This window comes from Balaenoptera physalus (assembly GCF_965194825.1).
Source record: "Balaenoptera physalus genome assembly, chromosome: 3".
In the NCBI taxonomy this organism is placed as follows: Eukaryota; Metazoa; Chordata; class Mammalia; order Artiodactyla; family Balaenopteridae; genus Balaenoptera; species Balaenoptera physalus.
In genome coordinates, this window is record NC_138890.1 from 53463897 (window position 1) to 53489607 (window position 25711).

At 39.3% G+C, this 25711-nt stretch overlaps 1 protein-coding gene across 8 annotated transcripts in view; it reads left to right on the plus strand.

Annotated features, from left to right (window-relative positions):
* Nucleotides 1-25711, plus strand: part of JAKMIP2 (janus kinase and microtubule interacting protein 2) — a 201051-nt gene that overhangs the window by 160866 nt on the left and 14474 nt on the right. For 3 of the 8 annotated variants that reach the window (XM_082454126.1, XM_082454127.1, XM_082454125.1), the window contains 7 exons: nucleotides 705-803; nucleotides 2506-2559; nucleotides 3854-3919; nucleotides 7976-8044; nucleotides 11649-11726; nucleotides 14345-14548; nucleotides 19653-19718. In XM_082454126.1, coding sequence (XP_082310252.1) covers nucleotides 705-803; nucleotides 2506-2559; nucleotides 3854-3919; nucleotides 7976-8044; nucleotides 11649-11726; nucleotides 14345-14548; nucleotides 19653-19718 — 636 coding nt within the window. Of the gene's footprint in view, nucleotides 1-704; nucleotides 804-2505; nucleotides 2560-3853; nucleotides 3920-7975; nucleotides 8045-8329; nucleotides 8369-11648; nucleotides 11727-12427; nucleotides 12801-14344; nucleotides 14549-19652; nucleotides 19719-23348; nucleotides 23420-25711 lie in introns of those variants that run through there. The other 5 variants (XM_082454128.1, XM_082454124.1, XR_014261657.1 and 2 more) reach the window with 4 other exon arrangements.

Genomic DNA, 25711 nt, shown 5'->3' on the forward strand with positions numbered 1-25711 from the left:
CTGCAAAAGGCTAAGAAGCAAGGTAATTTGTTTTAGGAAATACTTTGGTTAACTTGACCAAGTTTCAGAGTCTTTGTTTGTAAGTAAAACATATCAATCAAATCAAATGTTGACTGTATCATGCAGAATCTGGCTTAGGGTCTGGTTGAATGTGTGCTGATATGTAAGGGATAAGAAAATTTCCCATTTGATTTCTTTGTTATTTTGCCAGCAATTTCTTCTTGAGGTTATTTTACATTAGGTTTGGATAAAGTTAGCAGTTGGTATGCTTCAGTGAAGAAGAGTTAAGTCATCTTTGGTAGCCCACAAATCTTACTAATAAAGCTTGAGTGGATTGAATATGCAAAAGACCATGAGCTGCCATAAAACTTCATGGTCAGAAGAACATTCTTTGTGATACCTGAAAGCTCTAAATATTCATGTAGTTTAAAATGGAACTCCCCTTCCCACATTCCCTTGATCAAAAAATTTGCAAAACTGTATGACACCATGTTAAATTCTTCTCCCACATCTCTTAGTTGACTTATCAGTTCTTTTCCATTAAATTCAAGCATGAAGATCTTGAGTTCGATTTTTTTTTTTTGCCAAGTGGCGTATTGATAAGCTGCTGAAATAGCATAGAGGCCACAGACAACTGGTTTAGTGATTAATCAGTTGTTGCTTTTTTTTTTTTAATTCCCAAATATTCTTCACTGTATTTCAAGGAAAGAGAGAGACGATCCCCTCCATTTAATCTGCAAATTCACCCATTCTCAGATGGTGTGAGTGCTCTACAGATCTACTGTATGAAAGAAGGTGTCAAGGTAGGCAGATGTTTCCTTGTGTATGTTGTAGACAGTAGAAAAACTGGGAATTGGAAAAGGGGAGGTTGTTTGTGACTGTTTTGTCTTTCGGTCACTGGATGTCATTTTGATACAAACTATGTAGGAACTGATAATAGTCACATCTATGGGAAAATCGACAGAACGTATACAAAATAAATGTGTGACAGATGTATGAATGGTAACAGCAAAAAAAAACAAAAACAAAAAAATAGGAAGCCATGATTATTTAGAACAGAGTAACATAAAGAGTGATACAGAATCAAAATATTAAGATAATTACCCTTGATTATCTGGAGGAAATATTAAATAAATTCAATATTTTAAGAATCATATTTCAAAGATGCCAGATAAAAAGGTATTTGTTGAGTCCCTTTGTTGTGCTGTTCTAATTGCTATGGAATTCATCATCTTGGAATTTCAGTATTAGAGGAAACCTTGAAATCATCTTGCCCACCATCTCTTTTGATGTGGGTGTTTTAGGGAGGATTTCACTTTTGGAAGGCCTTGGGGATTATAACATGTTGCTCACTTAGACAAAATATAATTTTGTCTTTAGTGATATTGGAATACATTTTAAATATTAAGGTCGAGTGGAGGTGGCTCCATCTCCTGGAAAATATATTGTCCCTCAATGTAACAGAATCACATAGTGACTGACTATTCCAGAGGTAAGGCTAGGAAGCCTCCTGCTCTTCCTGGTCTCTCCTTACCTACTGCATGGCCCTTCCTGCTCCCACTCTGAGCTGCCAAATATACCTGCTTTAGTTGCCTTCTCTCTACCTCTGAGATTGAGCTAGACTTTTGTATTTCTGGCAGTAGGGATCTGCTATACTGTTATCTGAACCTGAGTAAGAGGAGAAAGTGGTACTTTCTAATGGGGAAATTAGGTCGAAAATTGTGCTTCTTTGACTTCTGTCTTAAAATCACTCTCATGTTGTTTAAACTTCTGGCCTTCCTGGGCTGCGTGAAAATTTGTAAACCAAAGCAATTTTTTGATTCAGCTCTAATTCAATGAGAAGCACTTTACTTTGTCTTTTCCTTAGATGTTTTGTTTTTAGATAAATCACAAACAACCTGATCAGTGCATGTAGTTTATATACAAGGGAACTCTTTTAAATGGAGTTCAGCTGCTTCAAATTGACTCAGGGACTATAATAAAAATCAGCTGTTTTCCATAGGATGGAATTAATGCTAAACACCTAAAAAATAGAACTGCTCTGTAGTTTTCTATGTGGCAGTCAAAATCTCAACCAGGTCAGAATTCCATTAATTAGAATGAAATTGGTTGGTTTTTTAAATTTCTTTCCTGTTACTTTTCTTAATGCTTGAAATCTACCACAGTTGAAACAATTTTCAACAATCATAAGAAAAAAAGTAACTGAGCAAATCCCGAGTCCTTAGTACATCCTAGACGCTTTCATGTACAATCTCTTTATCCTCAAATCAGCCTATGAAGGAAGTATTTATTTTGCAGTTGGCGAAATTGAAAATGCACTGTTAAGTAGTTTTCCCAGGTTCACACAGCTTATAGAAAGCAAAGTGGAAATGTAAAAACAGCTGTGCCTGATTGAAAACAAACCCAGGAAGAGCAGGTCTCAAAATGTCCTCTCTAACTCAAGGTTCAGGCAGGCACTGGTAGAATGGTAAGCCACGACTTGAATGAATCTCCTTGATTTTGCAGGATGTGAACATCCCTGATCTCATAAAGCAGCTTGATATCTTGGGTGATAACGGGGTAAGTAATGAATTGATTAAGTGCAGTAAAGATATGAATTTGCCTAAAGAGAAGCAAGAAATACTTGCCAATGCATCACGTGTAAAATAGTAGCCAGTGAAGGGAACTATACTCAGTATTTTGTAATAACCTGTAAGGGAAAAGAATCTGAAAATGTAGTTATACACATATATATATGTGTGTAACTAAATCACTGTGCTGTACACCTGAAACTAACACAACATTGTAAATCAACTATACTTCAATTAAATAAATAAATAGAAAAAAACAAAAAAATAATAGCAAGTGAGACAGCAGGTTCACTTAAGCATGCGGCTTCTGGAAAAGTATCAACAAATCTATCAAACCACTCAGCTAAGGGATTGTAAGGATCTCTGGAAGGTAGTGGCAGAAGTGGGAGCTGGTAAGGTGCTTTTCATGAGCAGGTTTCAGGTTTGAATGCCAAGGGAGTCTGCGGTGATTAAAGCTAATTACCTTCTGACTGTTGCTGGGAGGCATATGGGGGTGAAATTAATCAGTCATGCAGTTGCAAATGCTGCTAAATAGTAGGGTTGGTGGCAGCCCCATAAAAATGCACTAGGAAGCTATAATCCCTTTTCTTTCTAAAAACACCTTCCAGACAGGGTCAAGGCATATTAATTCAGTGGGAGGACCATTCACTGAGATACTAGATGAATGATGTATGTAGGTTGAAGTAGTCACACTATTTTTTTCCCTTGAAAAATTACCAAAGGAGAGAACAAAATCAATTAAATCACATCACACTGCTCTGAAGAGATTACTCTTTATTTCATTTTTTTAATATCTTTATTGGAGTATAATTGCTTTACAATGTTGTGTTAGTTTCTGCTGTATAACAGAGTGAATCAGCTATACGTATACATATATCCCCATATCTCCTCCCTCTTGCGTCTCCCTCCCACCCTCCCTATCCCACCCCTCTAGGTGGTCACAAAGCACCGAGCTGATCTCCCTGTGCTGTGTGGCTGCTTCCCACCATCTTTATTTCATTTTGGTTTCTGCTTTTCTTATGACTATTAATGCAGTATGCTTACAGTGAAACATAAAATCAAGTCAGCACTAGAGATATAAAAACAACACATTTAAGGTACTTTTTACAAGTTTTGAATGAACTCTTTGTTAAGAATTATTACTAAATAGAATAGGCCGTTTGTGAATGTTCCATGCATGCGTATGTGGCAGGCAAGTTAGGCAGTATCTTCTGATAGTGTAAATGTCAAAAAGTGTTTTCAGCTTATTTTCTTTCTCCCCACCTCTCCAACCCCCGCCACAGAATTTAAGAAATGAAGAGCAAGTGGCTATAATTCAGGCCAGCACTGTGCTGTCCCTGGCAGAAAAGGTAATAAATCATACTAACATTCAAATCATCTCAGTGTCTGGCTTAACACTTGGGGTGAAGGACAATCTCTGCACATGATTTTGCATTATTGAATACCTAATAAATATTTTATTCTTCAGGGTGATATAACCCAGGTAGAATGAGAACACACAAAAGAAGAGTCTACACACTGATTTAGAGTGGGTGGATAATTCTTGCTTTGAAGTCTCTTAAAAATATAATTCTGTAAAAATGCAAAACCTGGATTACATTACTTAAGCCATCCTTACCAAGCAGGGAAACCAATAAAGAAGAGTTTTGTTAAGGGGTAAATTGGAGCATGGCTCTTTCTGTGGGCTTTTCCTTGGGTGTGTACATACCGATTATTCCAACTGATTCTGTAACTTGGTGGTGGCTCCCTGCACCTTCATTTAGAAAGCCCAACCTGGGGACTGTCAGAAGAGCAACACTGAGCGTTCTCTCACCCCCCTGTGGCTAAACCTGGTAAATGCAAGAGAGGGAAAAAAGGAATGAGCCAAGTGAAGAAACCTGGTAACTGGCCTTATTCAGGGCACCTTGAGAATCGGCACATAGTTGACAGTCATGTGTACATGGCTGGATAAAGTAAGAACTTATGTACTATAAGTTCCTTGAGATGCTTTCTTAATTTCTAAATGCATAAAAAAGCATGTTGTAAATTAAATGAAACCATGAGCAAGCATTCACCTTGCTCCAGTCTGAAATGAGGGAATTCTACTGGTCAAATGACCCAGTTAAGTTACTCAAACAAAACAATGACATTTAAAAAAAATGGCAGAGGGAGAGGGAAGAATTGCTATAAAATAAAAAGTTACTTAAGAAATATTGAAATGGTCCTTTTTTGCATCCTGATTCAAGCAAACCAAGTGTGAAACAAAGGACATTTTGCTGACAACTGGGGATATTTTAATATGGACCAGGTATCAGATGACAAAAGGAATTAATGTTAATTTTGCAAAGTGTGGAAATGGCCTTGTGGTTATGTTTTTTTTTTTAAAGACCTTAAGTGTTAGGGACACATACTGAAGTATTTCATGTGAAATATCTGGGATTTGCTCTTTTAAAAACTTCCTCCCTTCACAATTTAATAACAGACCTTATCACTTTCCCTTTCCTCTTGCCATCAAATTAATAGCACCACATTGTCCCTAACATAGGTCTAGAATCCAGAATTTGGCAAGAGGGCCCCTTGGGAGCTGGCCCTTACCTATTTCTCCAGCACCCCACTTCCTTCCTTGGTCACCAACCAAGGTCCAGCCATGCACAAATCCTTTTGGGGCTCCAGTCTCCTCTCTCCTCTCTTCTCTCTCCTCTCACTCTGGCGCTCTCTTTCTCTCTCTCTCTCTCTATGTCTCTGTCTCTATCTACCTCTACATATTTTCATCCCTTGGTCCTTTACACTGTTCCTTTTGTCTAGATTTTCTCTTCTTTCCTTTCTACCTTTGTCCTGCTAAATCTTAATCATTAGACCCTCCCATAATGGGGAAGCCTTCCTATTCACCCAAGCCCAGTTAGGTCTTCTCACTCTGTGTTCCCACAGTGACCTGTGCTTCTGCTACCATGGCTTTTAACAACTGTAATACAACCACGCTTTTTTTTTTTTTTCTGTAGTTCACTAGACTCTACGCTCCACGAGGGCAACTCTGGAATCTGTTTTTCACTCTTTGTTTCCCTAGTTTTTCACACCAGAGCATCTCATCCAGTTGGAGTCATGAAGGGCTGTGATTCTTTATTGCAAGCTTTCCCTCAAGCTTCCTACTAAAAGCAGAAAGTACCGTATAGCACGTAGGAGCTGTTCTAGTAAAGCTTTGACGTATTAGTTCGTGCGTCCACTTACCTCCTTTGCAAAACAGGTGTGAGGGGTTCGGATTAAACAATCAAGGGGTGATGCCTACGCGCTTAGCAGTGTGATTGATAGTGAGCAACCAGCTGAATAAGACACGAGCTTGTCCTTAAAACGCTCATGGTCTGTGCAATTGCCTTTTGTGCAAATCTTTGCAATTCATAAGCTAAAGTAACCCCCCCCCCATGTTTGGGATTCACAGATAAACATTTCTACCTCCAAGTAATTGTAAATATCACCTTGAACTTCCTGAGACCACGCATTTGAATTATCTCTCTACCATCTGAGAGTGTGACCTTTAGCCAGAGGTTGAGCCTAGACAAATTTCCAACAAGGAAATCCTATTGTGACTTCGTATTAAAAATAATAAGAGCAGTGACCTTATGTGAGGACATGTTATGGGCCAGGGACTATGCTAAATACTGTCTGTGCATCATCTCATTGCTCCTCACAACCACCCTATATTCATCCACTATTTTCATTTTATCTGTGAGAAAACTGTGGCCTGGGCTCTTCATTCCTCACCCTGCATCATCCATGTAGTCAGGGTCGGGAGCCAACATACAAATCTATAGCTAAAGCCCATGACCGGACTACTTCACTTCACGGGTCTCTTAAAAACATAGTGTGGGATTTCCCTGCTGGCACAGTGGTTAAGACTCCGCATTCCCAATGCAGGGGGCCAGGGTTCGATCCCTGGTCAGGGAACTAGATCCCACATGCATGCCGCAACTAAGAAGCCCACGAGCCACAAGTAAGAAGCCCGCCTGCTGCAACTAAGACCCAGCACAACCAAATAAATAAATATTAAAAAAAAAAAATGGTACACAAGAGAATTTGTTTCTCAATGGTAAATGGGCAGCAAGCAAGAGGAAGCATTTTAATAAAGCTTGATGGTACACAATTGCAATATGAGGCTGTTTACAAGAAACCCATGACTTTGGACTGAAATTTGTTTCATGAGGGAAGCCATGTGTATGTACAAGAGCTGAGAGATTAGCACCTCTCCAGTCTCCACGGCCTTTTTTCTTTCCCCATGTTCCTTACAGCCAAGGGGCTGTTGGATGTGGTGGCCCCTTGTGAATATCAAGGCTTTAGTATATAGAAAAATGCTCAGTACACCACATAATTTATCACAAACAAACTAAGAAGAAATAGTTGGTAGTGAGGCAAATTTCTAACAGTGTGGAAGTACAAAAATGAATGTTAACCAAAAACTAGAATGTATTGGTTACCTAGTACATGCCGTACACTGTCAGTAGGACCTTAGGTTAATTACATCCTTTAATCTTCACATTATTATTAATCCCATTTCACAGATAAGAAAGTTGAGGCTTAGAGAAACCAGGTAACATTTCAAGGCCACATAGCCATGAAAAGCTAGGATTGGGATTAGACCCAAGGTAGTCGGCCTCTAGGACCCACACACTTAATTATTTGCCCAGTTGCCTCCCTGAGGGATAAGCTGATGGTTAACTTGGTGGAGACCCATTATAACAATTTATTCTCTGAAACCATATATGTGGTAGGCTCACACTATATTATTCAAAGTCTAACTTCATTCAGGCTATTGATCTGTGCTAATATCAACACCATCTAACAGAATGATATATTCTAAGTGTTAGGAAAGATAAGTTCTTTCTGTGTGATTTAAAATTTGTCTCCACTCAACAAAAATGATTCCTCAACATTTAACTGTAATCAGTGTCATATACTGAAAAAAATGCCATTTCTCCAGTCTCACCTGGCCTTCTTTCTTTCATCATGCTCCCTCCAATCATGGAGAATTAGACATACCTTCTGCTTGGAACTTGCCCCTCACCTTTGCTTAGTCATCTCTGACTCATTCCTTACACCCAGTGCAATTGTCATTTCCAAGAAAGCCTCCCATGGTGTCCTCCAATGAGGGCAAAACATGTGTTGGTCTTATTCACCATCACAGCCCTAGTACCTAGCACATTGCCTCACACATGGTAGATATCAATGAAGGCTTTCGTTGAATGAAGAATGAATGAATGAGTGGAAATTTATAAACTTGTTTCTGAGCTAAGAGATAAAATGTACCAAGTTTTCACTCCAATTGTTAGTCTGCTTCCTGAGATATAAGGGGAAGAGACTAAGCAGCTCAGGAGGCAGCACCATTTACACCATGTCAAGCAATCATGTCAAACACTTGTGTCTGGTTTACCCCTTAGTGGATCCAGCAAATTGAGGGAGCAGAGGCTGCCCTGCACCAGAAAATGATGGAATTGGAAAGTGACATGGTGAGTAAAAATGAGATGTCAGAAAACAAAAGAAAAATTGACAGGACAAATGGAAAACAACTGTTTTCTAGCAGTTTTACCTGGCACAGATGGAAGTTTGTAGCCTTGCCATTATTTTGTGTATAGACTGTGAAACAGAATGCCCAGAAGTACCCCACAATTTCAAGTTATAGCCTCCAGAAATATCATGTTGCAATTTTGTAGTATTTCCAGAACTAATGCTGGAGAAAATCCAGTTAGGTGTTTTCTTTCTTAGGCTAAATAATTTTTCCACCAAATTTACAGAAATGATGGGTGTAACTTTGGTATTAAGAATCCCCAAGCGGGGCTTCCCTGGTGGCGCAGTGGTTGAGAATCTGCCTGCCAATGCAGGGGACGCGGGTTCGAGCCCTGGTCTGGGAAGATCCCACATGCCGCGGAGCAACTTGGCCTGTGAGCCACAATTGCTGAGCCTGCGCATCTGGAGCCTGTGCTCGCCAACGAGAGGCCGTGATGGTGAGAGGCCCACGCACCACGATGAAGAGTGGCCCCCGCTTGCCACAACTAGAGAAGGCCCTCGCACAGAAACGAAGACCCAACACAGCCATACATACATACATACATACATAAAAAGAATGTAAGCAGACAAGAATAGCATTAAAAAAAATAAAAAAATTAAAAAAAAAAATCCCCAAGTCACCTCACTCCCATTAAGATGGCTACTATCAAAAAAAAAAAAAACCAACAAAAAACAGAAAATAACAAGTGATGATGAAGATGTGGAGAAACTGGAACCCTGTGCAATGTTGGTGGGAATGTAAAATGGTTCAGCTGCTATGGAAAACCGTATGGTTAGTGGTTGCTCAAAAAATTCAAAATAGAATTACCATATGATACAGCAACACCACTTCTGGGTGTACACGCAAAATAACTGAAAGCGGGCTCTTGAAGAGATATTTGTACACCTGTGTTCAAAGCAGCATTATTCTCTATAGCTTAAACATGGAAGCAACCCAAGTGTCTGTCAGTGGATAAGCAAAATGTGGTATATCCATCTATGGAATATTATTCAGCCTTTAAAGAGTAAGGATATTATGACACATGCTATGACATGGATGAACTTTGAGGACATTATGCTAAATGAAATAAGCCAGTCACGAAAAGACAAATACTGTGTGAGTCTACGAATATAGGGTACCTACAGTAGTCATATTCATAGAAACAGAAAGCAAAATGATGGTTGTCAGGAGCTAAGAGGAGGAAATGGGGAGTTATTGTTTAATAGGTACAGCGTTTCAGTTTTGCAAGATGAAAAGAGTTCTGGAGATTGGTCTCATAACACTGTGAATATACTTAACACTACTGAAGATAAGAAAGTTTCTGTGAAACTTTTTTCTGTGAAACTTTCTTATCTGTGAATATACTTAACACTACTTAAAAATGGTTACGATTATAAATTTTATGTTGTGTGTAGTTTGCCACTATTAGCTTTTTTTTTTAAATCCCCAAGCCTGGGAATTGGTCATTTCTAACTTACAGCAATACGTAGACTTTTATAACAGTACTGTCATTACTGTTATCATTATTACTAAAAATCAGGTAGTGATTCCTATCAGGTTAGGGAATCCTATAGTAAGAACAACAAGTTGAATTTATATAGCATGTGACAGCTTACAAATCATTTGCTCATATTTTACACAGGACTTAACATTTTACCAACAGGTTAGGCTGTAAAATCAAAACATATAACAAGAACTGTTTATATTCAAAATACCCTTGAACTCTTTAAATGCACAAATATTAATTAAGCAATCAGCTTGTTACAGACACTGTTCTAGGCGCTGGAGCTCAAAGGTAATTAGGAAAGTCACTAGCAAAATCGCATGCAGGGGCTTCCCTGGTGGCGCGGTGGTTAATAATCCGCCTGCCAATGCAGGGGACATGGGTTCGAGCCCTGGTCCGGGAAGATCCCACATGCCGCGGAGCAACTAAGCCCATGCGCCACAACTCCTGAGCCTGTGCTCTAGAACCTACAAGCCACAACTACTGAAGCCCGTGTGCCTAGAGCCCATGCTCCGCAACAGGAGAAGCCACCGCAATGAGAAGCCTGCGCACCACAGTGAAGAGTAGCCCCTGCTCGCCGCAACTAGAGAAAGCCCGTGCGCAGCAACGAAGACCCAACACAGCCAAAAATAAATAAATAAATAAATTAATTAATTAAAAAAAAAATCGCATGCAGACATATCCTCTCTCAAAAGTTGATGCAATCAAGTTTACCTTCAGTGTTAGAAGAGGTCCTTGTTCCTTGTTAAGCATACAGAGAAAGAATTGACTTGTGCTTGGAGCTATGTTCTATACAAAGATACATTTTTTGATGCAAATGGCAAGATGCTCGCAATATGAGAAACACACAGAAACTGAGGACAAGCAAGGGAGCATCAGATTTACGTTTCCCAGCTCACTCTGGCTTTGCAGCAAGAGCAGACACTCACTCATTAAGTGGCACTGTGGGTGGAATTGCCTCCACAGTCTTTTTTTTTTTCTTTCTTTTTAAAATAAAATTTATTTTAAATTGTGGTAAAAAACATACAGCATGCAATTTGCCATCCTAACAATTTTTTTGTGTACTGTTCGGTAGTGTCAAGTACATTTACCTTGCTGTGCAACACATCTCCAGAACTTTTTCATTTTGCAAACCTAAAACTCTATACCCATGAAACAACAACTCCCATTTCCCCCTTCCCATGACTCTTTTTATTTATTTATTTTGGCCACACCAGGGTCCAAGTTCCCTGACCAGGGATCAAACCCATGCCCCCTGCAGTGAGAGCACAGAGTCCTAACCACTGGACCACCAGGGAAGTCCCCCATGACTCTTCTTAAAGCAGATGCCCGCCCCCAACCCCCTGCCTCCACCACCCCTTCATAAGTCTTAGCGAGACAGGTAGATGGATAAATTGGTCAGTTAGTTGGTATGTGGATGGAGCAATATGTGTGGTTAACTTTGCGCCCACTCTCTAAATTATCTTTGTGTTTGCTAATGATACATAGATGAGTTTGAATAAATTGTTTTTTATTATACAACTTTGCTCTATTACATTTCATAACATTCTTACAGAAATATACTATCCCAGTATATTTACACAGATATACTTATTAGTTAGCATCTATAGCATTTATCTTGTCAAAAATCTACCCTTAGGGACTTCCCTGGCGGTCCAGTGGTTAAGACTCCATGCTTCCACTGCAGGGGGCATGTGTTCGATCCCTGGTCTGGAAACTAAGATCCCACATGCCGTGCAGTGAGGCCAAAAAACAAACCAACAAACAAACAAACAAAAATCTATCCTTAATGACATACTCTTAAATTGGTATAAAAATCCTTTAAGACATTCCATGTGGATTGTTTGTTATATATTTTTTGCTTCTTTCCATTGATTTGTACATTCCCTGTGTGAAACTATAAAAGTTGAACTATTTCCCTAAAAGACAAAATCTGTGACCCTACAAATAGTAGTGATTTGTCTTACAGTGGAATTAGAGAAAACACTAATCAATACAATTTATATATCACTTTCTCATTAACTAAGCTGACTCTATCTATTAATGTGGCCCTTTTTTCTAGGAACAATTCTGCAAAATCAAAGGCTATCTGGAAGAAGAACTAGACTACAGGAAACAAGCTCTCGACCAAGCATATATGGTAGGTACAACAAGCATTGGAGACACTCCGAGTGTTTACGATATTACATGCTCTGGGGTAAAGCATCCTGTGTAATTGGTCATGTCATGTATTTGAATAGACCACATGTGCAGCTCATTTATTCAGAGGTTTCCAGTTCTCATTTTAGAACAAATATATCTCTAGTTCTTTGCTGTTACAATACTCTTATAATAGTTAATAAATATTTCATTATACTTCATTTTTTAAAAAATTGAATTGTGTTGTTAAATAATATTTAAATGAACAACAGATTGGATGGCAGTGTAGATTAAAGAGAAATTTTATTAAATCAAATCTGATTGTTGGGGAGCCTAATCTAGGGATAGAATAATGATGTATTTAATGTGATACATATTTTTAATTCATTTATTTCTGACAACAACCCTAAGAGGTATAGGGAATATTATTATTTATATATTACATATGAGAAAATGAAGGCTTAGAGAGAGAAAGAACTTGGCCCAGCTTGGTACACAAGTAGGTAGTGTTTAGATCTGACTCCAGACATTGTGGCCTTAACTACCTTAACTTACCAGCCACAGTAAGAATATATGGGTATGTATAAAATGGATAACTAATAAGAACCTGCTGTATAAAAAAATAAATAAAATAAAATTCAAAAATAAAAAAAAAATAAAGAACATATGGGGAAATGGGCTGTGCCTTTTTCTCTCCTCCAGAAGATTGTACTGACTGAGGAGCACATTTGATCCACTCCCCTGTACCAAATTCATAAAGCAACATTCCTCATATTGGACTACAGCTTGCACTTCTTCTCTCCGTGTGGACACCACCCTGCCCCCCACCATAATACACTGTAATGACTCAAGAGAAAAAGAGGAACATTTCGAGGAGTTGCTAGTAGAGATTTTTATAATGCTTTCCCGGAAGCAGCCTGAGTCACTTTTGGAAAAAGAGTGAAGCACTTAGCCCCTGCTTATAACAAAGATGAATTAGTACTCCCCACCCAAGATGAATAAGAGATTCTGAGCACTGACTGATGGGGAAAGGAGACGATGAGTATTGGCCGCTGATTAGAGAATGAAGAAGGAGGTAATTTTTCCCTCCCTTCGTATCCTTTTAGCCTTGCCTTCTCTACCTACACACAATAAGATTAAACTGCATGTGTGTGTGTCCCAGGACTGAAGACTCATTCAGATAATTATTAATATATTTAACTTTTAAAAGATGAGACCTGCTTAGTCCAGGACAGGAGCTTGGAGAACATCCCTCACCAGGGCGTGTCCTTTCACCTATGTCAGAGTCACAGGGGATAAGATGATAGATTTTGGTAACTGTATCTGAAGCATGTGAAAGAAAAGAAAACTGGGATATAAGAAAGAGTAGACTCTTCATCTAAAAAAGAAAAGCCTCAAGGAAGCATTTTATAGCTAGAGCAACTATAAATCTCAGAGTATTAAAAAACAGACCAATTCCAAAGACTCTAGGCTACATTTCCCAATTTTTATTTTAAGAAAAAAATGTAGACTCTAAAGCCATCTTCAGAGGTGTGTCATGTGGAAGAGAGGTGGCATTGTGTGTGTGAAATATCTCCAATTTCAATTATTTTATTCCAACTTGTACCACTTTTCAATGCTTATTTCTAAAAATATGGCCACCACGATAGATGTCTTTAAATATCTGTCAAATGAAAGAGAGAACAAACTTATTTTCAGCTACATTTGAGAATAGAAGGATATACAGTTATTATAACAAAGTAAAGACTTCCTAAAAATGAAAAGTATGTGAAATGGACAGGATCCCAAGAAAAAGAACAAATTCTCCGTCATCAGAGAAGTTCACGTATTGGCTAGATGATCCTTATGGCATCTTATAAAGGGGATCATCAAAAGGATATTTAAGCTGGAGAAGCTTTTTTTCTTTTTAATTATTTATTTTTGGCTGAGTTGGGTCTTCATTGCTGCACGCGGGCTTTCTCTAGTTGTGGCGAGTGGGGGGCTACTCTTCGTTGCGGTGCGCGGGCTTCTCATTGCGGTAGTTTCTCTTGTTGCGGAGCACGGGCTCTAGGCAAGCGGGCTTCAGTAGTTGTGGCACACGGGCTCAGTAGTTGTGGCTCGTGGGCTCTAGAGCGCACGCTCAGTAGTTGTGGCGCGTGGGCTTAGTTGCCCCACTGCATGTGGGACCTTCCCGGACCAGGGCTTGAACCCGTGTCCCCTGCACTGGCAGGCAGATTCTTAACCACTGCACCGCCAGGGAAGTCCCAGTGTGTGGGCTTCTCATTGCAGTGGCTTCTCTTGTTGCGGAGCACAGGCTCTAGGAGTGTGGGCTTCAATAGTTGTGGTGCGCAGACTCTAGAGCGCAGGCTCAGTAGCTGTGGCGCACGGGCTTAGTTGCTCCGCGGCATGTGGGATCTTCCCAGACCAGGGCTAAAACCCGTGTCCCCTGCACTGACAGACAGATTCTTAACCACTGTACCGTCAGGATAGTCCCTAAGCTGGATAAGCTTTGAAATTTATTTTGTTGCTAGGATCCTATGAGACTAAAATAATACATCCCTCCACATGTACACACATGTGTACATTCACGCACCACACTTAAGATGCTAAATTCCAAGGTTTTCTAATTCTATTTGCCAGAGAATCCAGGAACTAGAAGCGACTTTGTACAATGCTCTGCAGCAAGAAACTGTTATCAAGTTTGGTGAATTATTAACTGAGAAACAGCAAGAGGAGCTGAGGACAGCAGTGGAAAAGTTACGGCGGCAGATGCTGAGGAAGAGCAGAGAGTACGACTGTCAGATTCTTCAGGAGAGAATGGAGCTCTTACAGCAAGCCCATCAGGTGAGGATGTAGTCACTACGTGTTGGGTGGTACTAAGAAAATGGGACCAAGTGCTTAGTACATAGTGTTGAGTATGAGTATGGAGAAGCCTGGGAGCTAGAAGCTATTGTCAAAGAGTAAAATAAATAACTATTGTTTTCCACCTACACTCAGAAACAGGACGATGGTTTTATAATGAATTAGTCTGAAGAAAATTGGCACTTCAGAAGCACTGTGTCATGCTACTATTTTTGCACCTACTTTGTCATGAAATACCCCTTGAATCTCATGGAGCCTGATTATGTCCCTTATGCTGGGAAGGGACTCTCTGGAACTCACTCCAGGACACAGATAATGCTTTCCTGCTGTTACTCATCCCAGGCCATAACCTAGCCTGATCAAATAATCCAAAGAGGGTAAAAGGGAACAAGGACCTTTCTCTTTATTCCCAGAATAAACAGCAACAGCAACAAAGCATGGAAGCTGCCTCTTACTTATTGGCATTTGCTATAGGTCAGGAACTAAAACTAAGGGCTCTACTTCCATCATTTCATTTAATCTTTGCAATAGCCCACTGCTGTAAGTATTCTTATTATCCCAGCTTAAGAGATCATGATAACTGAAGAAAAGAGTGCTTAGGTGATTTGCCCAAGATGACAGATAGTAAGCAACAGAGCCAGAATTACAACCCAGATCGGCCTGACTCCAAGGCCAGTGCACATAAACATTGCACTATACTGTCTGCTACAGCTTGAGTCATCTATAATTTATATGATTTATCTAGACCAGCAAGGCTCAAAATAAACACCTAATATTAATTTATAGCCAAAATTCTTAATTCCAACTATTTGTTCATGTCATAGATTGACAGGCAAAGACTAGGGTCCTGGTCAAAAAGCAGATTCTGTAATAATTCCAGAATTGAAAGTTCCAGGCTAGGGTATTCGGTACTCATAAGCTGTAATAAGCAACTGGTACAAAATCCAGATGGGCTATACAAGAAGTAAGAATCATGTGGTCATTAGAGATCAAGGTGAGTAGAAAAGGAACAGGGGTTATTTTTTGTGGATCTTTACAGGCTAACAAATGACCCAAGTTAACAGGGAACTCTGAAGCCATTTTGTCCCAGAGATGATAAACACATGCATGTTTGTTTCACTGGTTCTTGAGATTCCATCATAAAGGTTAGGATTTTGACTCTGAAGAGAGTTTTAAAGCTTTCAATAATAGACTGTACGGTATCATTGCATTAATGCAGGCATTCTTTCCTTCTATAAGGGAATGAACATGTCCTCTGCATAAATTTCTTAGGCTGCAATAGCATTTAATTAATTTCAGCAAAGAAGGAGGTGTGTCATGGAACCACAGAAGTGTTTATTTTTAAGATGGACAAACAGTTATCTAAATTTTTTTAAGATTAAAGCCTTGTCAGTGCTTTTGTGTCTCTTCAGTCAGCTAAGGTACTTCACTCCCAAAAGAGATGGTTCTGTCTGTTTTGTTTTAAGTTACCCAGTCTGAACTGTTAAGTACATTATATTTCTAAGCCTCAGAGAGTTTCATTGACATTTTCTGTCTCCCAAACAGATGTTCGTTAGAATATGCCTCTCCAGTTATTTCTTACTTTTCTTTCCTTTCAATCAGTAGCTTTGATTTGAGAGAATTATTCCAGAAGGCATTGGCCAGGATTTGTCATATATAAGTTTATAATGCAGTCTAAATTCTAGAGCATATCACTAACCACTTATTAGACATTTCTGTTTGAATGTTTTAGAGTGAACTCACATGAAACATACCTAAACACACATTCCTATCCTTACTTCTCCCTTCTCTCCCCACTGCCTGTCTTGGTTAGTAGAACTATCATATCTCAAGGCACTCAAGCTGAAAACCCTGGGGTCTTCCTTGTCCTTCTCACCTTTTCTGATGTTCTATTCTTCCTCAAAAGCCTCCATGATCCCAATTTCCAGTTGAGTCTAGTCTTGCTATCTCCAGGTCCTTCAGTAGCTGGCTACTCCTCCCCTAAAACCCAGATTTGAGACAGTCTTCATAGCTTACCTTCCTCTCTGTTCATGCAGAACTCTTCCCGTACCCCTTAGGCCATGATTTCCCACCTCCAAGCCTTTGTTTTCCTGACTGCTCACCCCAGAATGTCCTTCAGAGTCTGCTGCACTTATCCAAATCTTCTCATTTTTCCAGTCCCAGTTTAGATCCACCTCCTCAGAACACTCTCCCTGATGAAGACAATGAACTACATACTACTGAAAAAATCGACATTCCATACCCTTTTTATACACTCATTCAGAACCATTTATCGAGGGCCTGCTTGTGCTGGGTGCTGGGAATGTGATGGTGGACAAAGACATAAAGGTCATTGTTCTCACGTATCCTACAGATGAAGAGGGAAAAAGCGACAACGCAAATGAGCAATAGCCAAGGCAATTTCAGAGAGTGGCAATAAGTGCTCTGAAGATTGTGTGTGTGTGTGTGAGAGAGAGAGAGGGAGGGAGGGAGGGAGAGGGAGAGAGTGAGAGTGAGTTTGGGAGTCGGATTAGCCTCTCTAAACTGGCTGATCAGAGCAGGCCTCTCTGAAAATGTCGAAGTCCCAAGAAATCAGCCACACAAAGATTTTGGCAAGGTGTCCCAGAAGTTAGGGTCAGCAGGGGCTAAGTTTCTATCATGGGAATGTTTGGAATATTTAAGGAGCAGAGAGAAGGCCAGTATGGCAGGAGCACATGGAGCCAAGGCAAGGTTGTTACGAGATGAATCTGGAGAGGTAAGACAGGCCTAGATCATGCTGGGCCTTGAAGGAGTTTGGGTTTTATTCTGAGAGCAACTTGGCTAACCCGCCCTCTCCCTCTTCCTCGCCCCCTTAAAGCTCAAGGACTGCCGTGATCACTTCACATTCTAAGAGTTCACACTGGCTGCTATAGGTGGAGGTAGGATGCACAAGATTAGAAGCAGGAAGAGCCGGCAGTTAGTTCTCACACGGTCATGATGGGGGACTTGGTATACTTAGTAGCAGTAGAGACAAAAAGTGGTAGAAAAGGGATCTCTTTTGGACTCCATAGAGTTTACTGTTAGACTGGATGGCAGGCTGGCAAGCAGATGGGAAGGAAAAAGACATAAAGCCCGCAGCACCCAATGTAGCCTACCTAACTCATTTAATAAATATGTATACGCAGCTTCTTTGTGCTAAACACTGTACGGGGTGTTAGAGATTGGCGATGAAGTTGTGCATAGTTTCGCCATTGTTTACTTTTTCTGCTTAATCTGTTTTTCCCTGTGTTTTACATTTTTTCTCCCCATCTGGATGTGATAGTTCTTTGAGATCAGGAACTAATTGACGCCTTGCCAGTATTCTCCATCACATCCAGCACAGTCCTGAACACGTAAGAAGGTGCCCAACAAGCACAGGCTTGGTGGCTGAATAGACGCCATAGTAATCTCATGATTTTATTGGTGTAGTGCGTGCCTCCGCATCCAGCAGACATGTGAAGGAAGTTCTTGCACACTCAAGGTAGAAAGAGCTAGCAAATTTATTCTTTCACTGTGTAGCTTTGGAGCATACGCAGCACTATGGAAGTACAAGCACACACATCACACACATTTATCATTCACTGTCACACACATTCATTGTCACATAATTTCATGGTCCTTCTGACAGAACACACCCTCCTCTCCTGCACAAACCTCGCCCTCTTTCCTTTAAAGCAGGATTTCTCAGTCTCTGCACTACTGACATTTTGGGCCTGATGATTCTTTATGGGGGTGGAGACTGATCTGTGTACTGCAGGAGGTTTAGCGGCATACTTGGCCTCTACCCCTTAGGTGCTAGTTGCACCCCTCCCCCCAGTTGTGACCAGTGATCGCACGTGATTCAAAACTGTCCAGAAATTAGATAGTGGTGATGGCTGCACAGCTTTGTGAATATACTAAAACCCCTGAATATTACACTTTAAAATAAATTAACTAACTTTTTAAAATGTCCAGACGTTGCCAGATGTCATCTGGGGTGCAAAGTCACCCCCAGTTGAGAACCACTGTTTAGAGAGAGGAAGATATGATTTCCAAGTTCAACTGTTCTTTGTTCTAGCTTCCCTTTTGTCTCCCCACATTGCATTGTAAAACCTCTCCTTCTATATTATCACGTTGTTTAGCTTCCATCGTTTTCTTCTTAGACTCCAGTTCTCCATTTTCTAATTATTCCCAAAAGAGGCATTAAATTACAAGCTTGCCCTGTGTAACCCTGTACCATGAATATACAAGGCCTTTAGATTGCCCGAAGGAAATTTGAAGACTCTTTTCACTTATAAATTATTGTCTATGTAATGTCGATTTCAAATCTGTGCTATTTAAATTACTGGAATTTTGTTACAGTTTACAGGTAATTTCAAAAACAGTTCTGGAACTTTTTTGTCTTCAGGATTTCTAGTGTTATTCTTGTTATGTTTGGTTTTGTTTTTCCCCTAGTTTATCAGTTCCTTCTTTTGAATTTTTTTGAAGTGGAATCGCTAGCTTATTTTGTGAAAATTGGTCAGTGCTGTTTCGTGAGGAAATTCCACCCTGAAACAGATTTGAAATAAGGTTGAAAAAATAAAGGTAGAACAGAAACCAATGGGATAATTGCATTTGTGTGTGCCAGTTTTAGCCATTTTTTTAATGAGGTAATAAACAACCAAAAACCTTAATCCAAATGGTTTACAACAAAGTTTGTTTCTTGCTCTCTAGTTCTGGGACATACAGCTGTCTCTACAAAGATGTGGCTTTCCCACATCTCACTCCCACTCACGTTCCACTGGCCAAAACAGGTCTCCTGACCAAGCCCAAGGACAGTGGGCTGAGAATCATACCTCTCTCACAGGGAAGGGGTCTTCAGGGATAGATTGACCCAGAAGAGAAAGGGGTGGCAAATCTTTTTAAAATATAATCAATGACAATAATTTTCACTGTGAGTACGGGTAATTTTTGAAACATGCAATAACCCTCTGGGTACAGAAAAATGTATATGTGACGTTTCCAGATGTTATGTTTTTATAGGAAGTTCTGTGTTTTAGGTTGGTGAATGATCTTCTTGTTTAACTTAACAGACTGAAAAGCTTCTTTTTCCCTCCCCTTTTTTTTTCAGAGAATTCGTGACTTAGAAGATAAAACAGACATCCAGAAAAGACAGATAAAGGACTTAGAAGAAAAGGTACATGTGAAGTTCAATATGAATTTCAATCTTTATTTTTTACATCAGACAATAATATTGTTTTCACTCACTGTGTTTTCTTTCTTCTCAGCTATTGTGTATTTGTGTAGGCAGGTATAGTTACAGTAAACGTAAACTCTGCCTGTAGTCAGGCAGCAGGATTCTAGCAAAGCTTCTGCCTTCGGTTACATTTTTGCCTTTTGTGTTGATTCCTGTCCTTTTCTATACGTGTTTTCTTTCCTCAGTTTTCCCTTTCTCATCTTCACTTCTTTGCCAAAAGCTTCTTCTGAGTTTTGTCACTCTACGTTCCTCTTCCTTTTTAAAATCTTTTTAGTCCCTTTTTAAAAAAGTCTTTCCCATTATTCATAAAAAGCCCTTTCCTCCTTGTGCTGCAATTTCACCTCAATAATACATTCAGAAATTTAGATTGACACATGAAAACTGTGCCCTCATGTCACTTCCCCAGTGGTCTGAGAGAGGAACTGCTTCTTCCAAGTCAGCCAACATTTTGGCAGGGGTGGGGGTGAGGTAAAGAGGGCATTTGGAAATGTGTGTGTTCTGGGAGAAGGGAGAGGGCTAGCGCAGGAATGCTCCTTAGCTGCAGTGAATTCAACAGTCTTGCATAACAAAGAATTATCCTGCCTAGGATGCCAGGGGCGCCCTGCCAAGGAACACAGCGGGGATGGCAAGAGGTGTTCTATGGAGTTCCAGTCTCATTGACTGGAAGTAGCAGCCCGAATCCCTGTGTTGCAAAAAAGCATGGTTGTTTTGCAGTATCTTCCATGGACACCCAAGAAGCAAATAGCAAACCACCTGCCATTTCCGAGATAGTGATTAGAATTTGGTTCATCCCAAATGGCTTTTATAGTTGCCCTTATGTGAGCTCAAAGGCCACTGGTAGGGTCCAGTAGCCAAACAATCAGCCACCTAGATTCTTATGTAGGCTGGGTCTTCATGTACTTATTTGAGCTTGGGTAAGTGACTTTACCCACTGTGTCTGAGCCATATCTATTCAATAGGGATGGTAACACTCACCCTCACCTCCTCTCATGGGTTCCATGAGGAAAAAAAGGAGGTCACTTACATGAAAATTAGGAAACACTAAAAAAGTATAAGTCAAATTAAAGTATATTTTTTAAAATTTCCAAATGTAAAGTTACACATCTTATACAAAATTTTGAATTTGAATTTTCCTCATTTCCAAAGTGTGCTATTTAGTTCTTCAGGGTAAGAGTGTAGTAAACGAAAAGCTGCATCTAATTTCCCAGTGTTTGGCAGAAAGACCCACAGAAAGCAGGGGTTGTCCACAGTTTCCCTGGCTGTCAAAGGACACACCTGCTAGCTTCCGTTTTCCACGTATTTGAATGGCTACTCTTGGTCCTAGTCAGTCTCTCTGCTAATTCGTAAACAGTCCTGGGGTGGTTCAAAGAGAAAGCTGCCAGCTCTGCCCCAGAAACTTCGTTCAGTTCAGTCCCCACTTAACTGAGGAAAAACAAACAAATAAAGGAATTTTCTAACATCTAGACAGGTCACCACCCTAGCCAAATTAAGTGTGAACTTTTCATTTTACAGGTCTGAACTTCCTAAATATTTATGATAATAGGTTAATGTACTTAACAGAAAATGACAATTATTTAGCTATCAAAGCAGCATATTCCATATGTAGTACTAAACTAAGCCACTTCAAAAACAATCCAGTTGGTTTTTGATTAGAGGTTAGAATGACAGATGAGGTTTATAAAGTACCTTCTATTCACTTGACCTCAATTCTACTCATCCACAAGCATAGTAAAAAGGCTAAAGATCACTTATGTCAGGGATAGTCTTCATTCTTTCCCCTGGAGTACTTGAACACCTTCTCAGGGTACATACAGTATTCCTTCTTTGTTCCTAATTCCCACGCACACAGTGAATATAAATCAGGTGATAAAAACAAACATAGCAAAATTGCTTCCCATGTGCCGCTCTTCACCATCCAAGGCACTTCCACGTTCATCATCTCATTTGATGATGAATTATCATCATTAATTATAATTATTAATTATTATCATAAATAATAATTGTTATAATTAATTATAATTATCATGAGAAATATACCACAGATATTATGTCCCCCTTTTATACAGATAATAAAACAAAGGCTCAGAGACATTAAACAACTTTCCCCAAATCATATAACCAGTCTATGGCAAATCAAGACCAGAGGTCAGGTATCTGACCCTAAGTGCCACAGCCTGCTTACCACATAGCATGGAATTTAGACTCTCATTGTAAATCAAGTGATGGGCATCCCCTCATGCCCAGAGAGGTAGCTCTGACACCTGACCTTCTCATGGGAATAGTGGAAGCCTTCCATTCCTCTCCTCCATCTACTCCTGCTACAGGTCTTCAAGGAATGGGGGAAAAAAAAAAAAAAAGGACAGAGTTTCTGCTTTTCATAGTACTAGACCAGTCACTAATACATGGCTCTTCACACCATGTTTATAACTTGTTCATGCAATTTTTCCACAGTGAAGCAAGAGCCTTGTAAGTATGGTATTAAAGGAAATATGCAAATAATATGCCCAATATGAGACTGCCATACAGGACCCTATTCAAAAATGTCATGTCCAACAGAAGGCTCCTGAAGTGTGATAACAAGGCAAAAGACTTCATGACTCTGTAAGAGTAAATCACCGAGGAGATCAGTATTTGAAAAAACTGATCTGACCTATGACATTTTATAATTAGTATACAGTTGGTTTTCTACCAGCAAGCATGTTTTCCATCCAAGTATGGATGTGGAAAACAAGCATGTTTTCCATCCAAGTATCTGCTTCTCTGGTGAAGGTTCATGGTGAAGAGAGACAAATCGGACTCCATTTAACTTCTATGAGTCAAATAAGGAGAAATCTATCTCAGAAGCATGACAGCCTGGAGCGGCAGCGTCCATTCACTGTGTGAAGTTACCTCTGATGAATAAGCATAGTTCATACCAGTAGAAGGACCACATATCCTCACTCAACCAGGACAGACCCAGGTTATAACTGTTGCCCTGATGTAATTACTAATACAATTCCATTTCCCTCTGAGGAGTGCCCCACTGTGGATAAGTGATCATATGTTTACCCTACAGATTAGTATTCTTCCTGCTCTGCCTTAGTCCTAAAACCTAACACGTTAACCATATAATGATAGCACTGAGTGATTGTGTACACTTTGATCATTTTTAATTTTTTAAATTACCTTCTCACACATTAAAAATAGAGACAATAACATGTAATAGAGTAGGACTTGGAAGGTCTAAGCTCTAGGCTTCACTATACCATCAGATTATATGCAATTAGACTATTGAGTGCTTATTTTTCTTACTTATAAAATTAGGAGCTTAGACCGATTACCTGTTAAGACCCTCTCAGAATTCTAAAATGTATCAGTCGATGTTAGTTGAACACCAGTTATTCATTGCATTGCTTTACCAGTGGATAAATAAAAGGTATGGTTTTTTTTTTTTTTTTGAAATAAAAGGTATTTGGTGTATATATGAGAAATGGTCAGATTTGAGCAAAGTGGAAAAGCTGAGGTTTTGTGCGACCTGAATGGCAGTACAGAAATTCAGATTTACATAATCTTCTTCTTTTTCTTCTGCAGTTTCTGTTTCTATTCTTGTTCTTCTCTCTTGCCTTTATTCTATGGCCTTGATGTCAAGGTGCCTCTTACAGGTAAGATTCCATTTAATTCTCAAAATGTGCTTCTAAGAGGTATTTGATAAGAAGGATGATGCATATAGTTACTATGCCCATGTTTTTAAAAAACAAATACACTGGGTATTTAAATGCCAATCTTAAATGCCATAAAATGAGAAATAGATCCAATTCATTTGGGTGATTATTAAAGAAATGAAGCAACCATGAAGCATGATGGAAATCAAGGATTTTTTTCTAGCTAACTGTCTTGCTTTGGGAAGTCATGATGTCTGTGGATCTGTGAATTCTCATTGTAGCCCCTCATTACACTGAAAGAGTCGTTTCTGTATCTGCAAAGTAAAAAAATATGAGTATGTTTTTAGTGTCTCTTCCAGGTTGAAAATTCTGCTTCTGTAAAGCTAACAAGTTAAAAATGACTGATTTTTTAACCCTTTCTCCCAGTTCCTCTTCATCAGGACTCAGGAAAACAGGCTATTTAGGGAAATTGGATCTTGTTTTAAAATAAGATAGTTTCCAATGTCAATTTAGAAAAAAATGAAGACTCACTATTATTATATTATTAAGTTAATTTCTTATGAATGCAAGTATAAATCATCTTAGACAGTGATTCCCAATGCTATTAAAAATACAGATTCCAAAGCCTTACCTCCAATTTAATGAAGCAGATTACTGGACATGGGGATGAGACAGAGGGTGAGAGAGGTGGAGAGTAAAGATTGATCTATATTTTTAATAAGCATACCAGGTGATTCTGATGTCTACCCAGGTACAGAAACCACAAACCTTAACACCATTATTTAAAAATGAACAAGGGCTAGCTGCTATTCTAAATCTGTTTACCATGGTGTGTGTCCACTTTGGTTGTCCTATTAAGTTATATTATTCAGGGATCTTTCCTGGACCTCACGTTACTTAACATTTTCAATAACAAGTTGAAAAGTGGAAGAGAGACACTTTCTCTCTCTGTGGGTATCAACTCTGTTACCTGGATGTGAAACAGAAAAGCAAAAGTATTTTAGCATGACCTGATACAAGGAAGGAGTGAAGCAGATAACCCCAGAAAGGTGTATCCTCATATACCCAACTCCCTGGCTTTATTCCTTCCTCCAAAAGATTTTCTTTTCAGACTGAAAATTATCCTCTGTCTGGCAAGAAGGGTGGTAACCTTGGAGCACATAAAGAAGAGGACTTAGTTTCTTAAACTGAATGAGAATATCTAAAGAGAAATCGGCGAGATTTTCTAGGAAAGGATCAAAATGGCCAGAGCATGAGAAAACAAACAGCCCTCCCATCCCCCAAATAACAATCGATCAATGAGGCAAATAAAGTTCATTGAGACACAAGTACTACATGGTGGTGTAGGGAAGAAAAATCAAACTTCATAAATACATAAATACTAGCTAGAAAATGAGTAGGCTTGAACATTAATATCAATAATGACTAACAATTACATGCTAGGTGCTGTTCTAAGCAATAGATACATTAATCCTCACAAAACCCCCTAGAAAGTAGGTGTTGCTTTTATTTATTTTTTTTACAGCTGGAGAAACTGCAGCATGTGATTTTCCCAAGACCATATAGCTACAGTGGGCAGGACTAGGATTTGTACCCAGACAGCCTCACGCCAGAGTCCACTTTTAACCCCATTCTGCCTCACAAATGAAAGAGGGCCTTTCTCTCACATTTTGAGCATTATTTATGTTCATATATATGAGCAATCAGAGGGGTCCTATCTACAATCTGTGTACTACTACATAGCTCTTGGGTTTTGAAATTGCAATGCGCTCATCTCCATACCTTTTCCAATTTTTTGTAACTCCTCGAGGGATATACAAAATTTAATTTGCTTTTCCTCCAGGGGCACGCGTGATTGACACTTAGGAATGGTCAAATGAAAAAATGCAATTATAATTAATAATAATAATATGGCAACTTAATGTGGCAGTGAATCTGGGTAGTAAAAATATGTAGAGGACAAAGGCTGAGTAGTTTAGAGTGTACAGCTTTGAAGTTAACTCTACTGTTAAGTTTGAATCCTGCCATATACTAGCCATGTCATGGTAGGTTTAGACCAAGATTAGGTTTCCTATTCCATAAAATGGTTATAATATATTAACTACAGCATGGTATTATGTTGAAAGAATTCAATAAGATTATACATATGAAGGATTTGCCACATTGACTGGCACATGGTTCAGTAATCAGCAGCTCTTAGCTATTATAAAAAAGAAAAAAAAAGTTGGCTATCACATTTACTGAGTTTGCAAATATACAAGTTTGAAAATGAAACCTCTAAGTACTTCCGAG